Source organism: Alosa pseudoharengus, unplaced genomic scaffold (assembly GCF_046254945.1).
Source record: "Alosa pseudoharengus isolate Yale_2024_CS ecotype anadromous, Long Island Sound unplaced genomic scaffold, YU_APseudo_1.1 YU_APseudo_1.1_scf_73, whole genome shotgun sequence".
Lineage (NCBI taxonomy): Eukaryota > Metazoa > Chordata > Actinopteri > Clupeiformes > Clupeidae > Alosa > Alosa pseudoharengus.
This window is the reverse complement of record NW_027468863.1, coordinates 212,244-218,949: the sequence shown is the minus strand read 5'-3', so window position 1 is coordinate 218,949 and position 6,706 is coordinate 212,244. Positions and strand designations below refer to the sequence as shown.

The 6,706-nt window shown below is 38.6% G+C and overlaps 1 protein-coding gene across 1 annotated transcript; it reads left to right on the top strand.

The window, feature by feature from the left end:
• The first annotated feature begins 72 nt into the window (after nucleotides 1-72).
• LOC143111230 (uncharacterized) lies at nucleotides 73-4,519 on the top strand. The gene is made up of 4 exons (XM_076273426.1): nucleotides 73-283; nucleotides 2,413-3,543; nucleotides 3,701-3,869; nucleotides 3,953-4,519. Exons 1-4 carry the CDS (start codon nucleotides 79-81, stop codon nucleotides 4,083-4,085), a joined length of 1,638 nt encoding a protein of 545 aa, XP_076129541.1. The 5' UTR covers nucleotides 73-78; the 3' UTR covers nucleotides 4,086-4,519.
• The last annotated feature ends 2,187 nt before the right edge of the window (nucleotides 4,520-6,706 follow it).

The window sequence follows — 6,706 nt, the reverse complement described above, 5'->3', positions numbered from 1 at the left end:
CCACTGAAGCACAGTCTCTTGTCAGACTGAATCATAAGGCCAGATGCTAAACTGTTTCTCTTGTGTGTTTTAACAGATATGGCTGAATCACAGAGGATACGCAATGCTGTAACAGCAGTGCTTCCTGAACTTCCTGATGAAGTTGTCGGGTCAGTTGAAGATACTTTGAAGGCACTTGGTGCAGTAACGACAGATGATTTACAGTACATTACCGAGGGAGACTTGCTGCCAGTATTAAAGCCCATACAAGCCAGAAGATTAGTTGCTGCCTGGGCCCCAAACCGTGAGTGTAAAACATAAAACATTGCCACAACATTGCACACTTCTCTTATAGCAAGCACTTACATATTTTTTTAATATACATAATAATTTCTGATATTTTGCTGCTCTATTTACACATTTATCAATATGCTACATTCTGTTACAGAGTACAAAAACATTGAGTTTAAAGGACAATTCCGTTAGTTCCGTTAGAGTTTCCTTTAGTTTAAAGGACAATTCCGGCGCAAAATGAACCTAGGGGTTAATAACACATGTGTACCGAGTTCTTCCGTTCTCTGGGATATGTTTTCATGCTAATCGAACGTAACCAGTTTTACCACAAACCGCTAATAAACGTTTAACGCTGGTCTTCGGGGCACACGCAAAGTAGGGTTGTGCCGATAGACGATATCATCGTCCATCGTGATGGTTGACAGACATCACGATGGAAAGCAACCATCGTGATGCCACGCCCCCACATGCCAGTCAACAGCTGTAACCTGCTGTAACAGGCTACAACATATAAAAAAAACTTTCCCTGGAAATGAAATTGAGCCTACTTTAAAGGCTGTCAGTCAAACAGTTATCACGTATTAGTCTACCGTCTTGTAAAATAAAAGACTTATTAGTCTACCATCTTATTCAAATAATTCCTGACTGACGTGAATGTGTAGCCTTATTGTCTTTTTGTAGCCTACATGTCTCGCAGGCCTATAGTCTACATTGGACGTAACATATGTAGTCTAATGTTTTAGCAGAAAATAGTCCTATTGAATTATTATTGTTAGGCTACATTCTAGCGCTCAAATATTTTGCAAGGCTACAGCGAGCGCCAAATGCGTCCTTTTCCTCTGTGTTAAAATAAACCATTTCTTTCGTTAATTATAGGATCAGAAGGTAGCCTATCCGTCTTTCACTGTAAGGCTTGTATTTCATGCATTTAGCAAAAGTCCCAGACAGCAGCGGAGTGGTAATCGGGATTCGTTATTTGTAAACGTTTTTTTACTTCGTCCTCCAGTCTGGACTGCGCGATCGCAGCCCTTTCACTTCCCGCCGCCCTCATAGTCAGCATAGACGGTAGCCTGATAACGTTGGATGCTGCATAGCGTACTACTGAAGATTTTAAATGAGTGACCACGATTGTAGTCTTAAGTAGCTTTTTTGCTAGGCCCAACTAAGGCTGACAATGTGTAATATTCCGCTGGTTGGTGCACACGCAAGTGTTCAGATTGACTATCCATCTTTCACGACGATTGGAGCAGATATTCCACATGGTAGCCTGGTCAGTATGTCTCTCTTAGCTGTCCTCTTTCATCAGGCCGTATAGCCTATATAATATTTTTTTTTTTATGTAGAACATTATAAATGTATTATAAATGTATTTCCCCCCCCCCCCCACACACACACACGATATCATCGTCCATCACGATGTTTTACTGTACACATCGTCAAACGCCAATTTAGGGGACATCGCCCAACCCTAACGCAAAGTAAAAAGAAATCGCTATTTCTATACCACTAACAAGGCTCAAAATAGCACCACACTTCCACGGTAGCATAATGAGGGGCCCTACATTTAAACCGAAGCATTGAGAACTTTGTAAGTGTACAGACAGTTTATGAAAAAGATAGTTTAGAAACAGTACTGTTCATGTATACAAGCGGGCACCATCTTGGAAAAACAGTCACATGACAGTTCAGCTTGCGTTGCTCCAGTCGTGCAACGTGAGCTGAATTGTCACGTGACTGTTTTCCCAAGATGGCGCCAGCCTGTATACATGAACGGTACTGTTTCTAAACTATCTTTTTCATAAACAGTCTGTATACTTACAAAGTTCTCAATGCTTCGGTTTACATGTGGGGCCCCTCATTATGCTACTGTGGAAGTGTGGTGATATTTTGAGCCTTGTTAGTGGTATAGAAATAGCGATTTCTTCTTACTTTGCGTGTGCCCCGAAGACCAGCATTAAACCCTTATTAGCGGTTTGTGGTAAAACTGCTCACGTTCGATTAGCATGAAAACATATCCCAGAGAAAGAACGAACTCGGTACACATGTGTTATTAACCCCTAGGTTAATTTTGCGCCGGAATTGTCCTTTAATAGTTTATGGTTTAATAATTTAAAATGTCTTTTTGTTGTACTTCTGCAGACTCATTCACTCCAACATCCCCTGCATGTTCCTCTCCAGTGTCTCTCCTTTCCTCTCCCTCCTCAGTCACGGCCTCACCACCATCATCCACAGCTACATCATCATCAGGAAGGTGTCATCCACTTGCGCCAACGTCATCCACAGCTACATCATCATCGTCAGGAAGGTGTTATGCACTTGCGCCAAACTGGGTATACAGTTTTCAAATACCATGGCAGAAGCTTCCTGAAGAGTTGGTACAGAGTTTGGAAAGACAGAAAAGGCCAAGTGCGCGACTACGACGAGAAATGGTAAGGATCGTGGTCTCTGAGATGATGAAGATTTGTAAGAATCCAACCAAACAGAACACCACAGAGATAGCAAAAATGATGGTGGCCAGGTATCCAAAATCTCTCCAAGATGTGATTGATGGTGATGTTATTGGACTTGGACATCATTCTCTGGTAAAGCAGCTCCAGTCAAGAGTTGAAAATGTCAAACGACCTGACACACCAAAGATACAAAAACGCAAAACAGTATCAGATGATGACACAGATGAAATATCTGCTGAACAAAGAGCTACTGTTCAAGACACATATGGCTGTATCAACTGGATGCCCAAATATCTGCCACTCCCAGAGACTGAGGAGAGTCAGCTAGAAAAAAAAGAAAACATGAAGATGTCTGTAGACATGAACTACAATTTAGATGATGTGAAAGAATTAATCAAGTCCACCTATTTCACACAGCGTAAAGAGATCAACAATGGCTCAAGCATCCAGAAATTAAGGCAGGAATGGCCATTTTTGTTCAATGAAGTTGGCTTGGCAGTACATTTCCAGGAACTGACTGGTGTGAGTTTAACTGAGTCCTTTCTTGCCAATGTGGACAAAAAGGGGGCACGCCTCTTAAACTTCTTCAAACATGTTGATGCACATAAACACAAAAAAGTTCTGGATGTTCTTCTCAAGATTCAAAATGAAAGGGGTCAGTCCACTGGTTGCTCAGAAGAGGTCATACAGATGGTGCTTCTTTTACTGGCTCATTTTGATGAGAAGGAGGAGCATCTGTTACATTACATCGAGAAGACCAGCCTTGCTGAGGACGTCCAGATGGAGAATGTGCCACCAACACCCTGCCTTATTGTGTGTGGTAAGTAACCTGAACTAAACCTGCTTTCTCTACCGGTATACTAACTCTCATTTGTAGCTGGCTAACATTTTACCTGATAATAAGTCCTATAAATTCAATAGGTTGTATGATTCATCCTTTATTAAAATTGTTTCTTTTTATTCATGTTTATTATAAGGGTCCTCCTGTTTTGCTGCTGAGACATTTATGTTGAGCATTGACAGAGAGATTGTCAACAACCACATCACTTCCTTCACATCTGCAATCTCCCTGATGTTTGGCAGTTACTACTGCTTTAACATACACTACACAGTGGAACTACGGTCTACACTGGAGTTCCTCCAAAGGTAAAAATTCTTTCTTTTTAGAGTATCACAAAATGCAAGGCATGTGATATCCATCCTGAGGTTATTCTCTTTCTTTCATAAAGGTGCTTCTTTTCAATCAATCCTGAGAAAGGCACGAAAGTCGAGTGGAAGAAGAAGAAAAAAGTGTACTCCGTCAATCCCAGAGTCTTCACTCTGATCTCAGACCTTGCTAACCATGAGTGGACCTTCCAGTGATGTTGAGGGATGGTATGGAAAGGTAAACTGGACATTATACACCACAGCTGTTGTGTTAGTTGGAAGAAATTTGTCTGGTACAGTTTGTACATGTTCTAGTTTATTGAACTGTTTTTTGTACTTTAACCAAGTCAAGGCAAACCTGATAGTTCCATGTATGTCTTTAGATTAAAATGGCTTAACTGGAGGTGTACAATTCATATAAATAAACAAATAATTCACTTTAAAGTTACATTCAGAAGTCCCATAGGTTTTCAATCCATGATTGGTGGATGTCATTTATGTTGCAAGATTTGACACTTTTGCTTCCTTTTATGGATGATTTTATTTTGATAATATGAAAATGATACACTGTATGTGCACTAATACCACAGTGTGGTAAGATTTGTTACTAACAGTAGACTTAAATGGTCTCAAATAAAACATAGAGGTTTCCTGACACATTGTTACAGTTTGTAAGTTTAAAACTATGCTTACTGAATAATAAATAGTTTCAATATTCTATGTTTGGTTTTTGTGTTTTTTTTTAATGTAAAACAAATTTTAATAGTTTTTTTCCCACTGTATAATATCCACATTAAGTAATGTTTTTTAACGGTAGTATCTGGATTAATTCAGTATTTTACCGTACAAGTAAAAGTAAGTTTTTACTTTAAAAAAAATGTTTTACCATTAAAAATAACAAATTTCCATGTACATTTTCAGGTTAAACAATGTTTTTTTAAAATGAATTTTTTTAATTTTTTATGGTAAAATACTGTAAAAAGCACATTATTTAACTGGGCAATCAACAATATCAATACATTTTTTTGCCGTAAATGAAGGAAATGTTTTACCGTAGTTTAACGGTAGAGTTTTGGCAACCACAGCTGCCAGTATTTTACCGTAAAAATAACAAATTATTTTTTACAGTGTAGAACAATTAGTAGGCCTACCTGACAGGCAGTTAAACCTAGAGTTTTCATGAAAGTCGCGTTGAACAAACAGGGGTGTCAGTGCGCTCATGCAGAAGCAGAACGTTCATGCATGGCGGGCCATCTCTACACAAAAAACATAGGCCTATGGCCTAGGCCTATCGTGAAAATTGCTTTGAGCAATTGTTATTAGGCCTACAAATAATTAAAAAGTTCTAGTAGGCTTTGTCAAACTTCCTCAACAACTGTCGGGCTGGACGGAACATGGGCCATAGCAGTGGCGGAGCTAGGGGGTGGCTTAGGGGGCTTAAGCCCCGAATCTTTTTTCAAAAGCCCCGAATCTTTTTTTAAATTCCCGGCAACTCTTATTTCCAATATAACTTCCCCTCGGTTTCTCTATAAATGTCACAAAATGCTCTATTACTGAGGAAATATATCCATTATTTTCAAAGCCCAATATTGAAAAATTATTTGACTAGTAGCTACACGATCTATGCCAGGTCTCTGGGCTATCCGCTATGGTGATTTCAATGGTTAGATTGATTTGTTTAGATCCAGTGAAAATGCTGCCTTGACAACTACGTCATGGCTTCGGTGTTCTAAAAAGCCTCTGTCAGAAGTCTGTCACTTTTACAGTCTGTGATAAAACACTTTGTGTTACACGTTATGGATATTAGAACGTTTTTCAAAAGACCACCCAGCTCCGTTCAAGCAACAGCATCGCCCAGTGAACTGACGGATGGTGTTTCAGGTTGGTGATTTCACGTTAAGAGCTTTCAGTCAGTTAGGCAGGCTAACGTTAGGCTACTTGGCTAGCTCCCTAAACTCTCATAGGCTAACTAAGCCTACTGCAGAATAAGAAATTCCAGCTCCCAAAACAAAGTGATCCTCGTCTTGTAATAAATTAGGCTACACTGTTTTGAAATGTCAGAAAAACCCATTAACAGTTATCTGCCCATGTCAACTTTTCAGTGTCATATGTTGCACAAAAGAATGTTAGCTAACTGTTAGCCTACCTTAAAACCTTGTTGATATCCTATCCACCACCACAGATCTTATAATCCAAGAGTCCACATAAATATAAAAGTCATGTTATGTTGTTTTGGCTGCCTATCTAATTATTAACTAAAAAAAAAAAAACATTACAATGATATATTGAGAGGAAAGGGCCCTTTCCATAAGTGTGTTAATCAAGCACCATGCAGTCTGCATTCATAATCTAGGTGCTTGATTTTATGCACCTGTGTAAAGGGACCTGATGAAACCTATGAATAATCTTGCTAAATTACAAAATTAATATAATTTAGAAACGCCTATGTCAAGATGATAATGCATTCCTTCTAAAATACCCTTGTATCATGATGACTGGCCATACTGTAATTATATCATAATATTATGTATATTATAGTATAAGATATTCTATATATTTGTCACAGATGAGATCAGGGAAGAGAAAGAAGGAGAATAGCAATAATAAACAATAATGTCATATCAAACAATAGCCTAATGAAAATAAACAAATACTATAATATACAAACCATAAGAAACGCGTATTTAACTAAGTACATGCTAAACAGATATGAACAGATATTGCCTCTTGAAAGACCCAAAACTAAAATTTTACACAGTGTGCCAGATACCTTGAATCTGTTGAATGTTAGTTTCACATTTTTTAAGTCTCAATGTGTCCATTAGTTTACACAAAAT

Bases quoted from the DNA above. Each gene is read 5' to 3' on its own strand.
- LOC143111230 (XM_076273426.1), top strand. From the start codon at position 79: ATGGCTGAATCACAGAGGATACGCAATGCTGTAACAGCAGTGCTTCCT. The intron at 284-2,412 runs GTGAGTGTAAAA...GTACTTCTGCAG, and splicing joins TGCTGCCTGGGCCCCAAACC to ACTCATTCACTCCAACATCC. The intron at 3,544-3,700 runs GTAAGTAACCTG...GTTTATTATAAG, and splicing joins ACCCTGCCTTATTGTGTGTG to GGTCCTCCTGTTTTGCTGCT.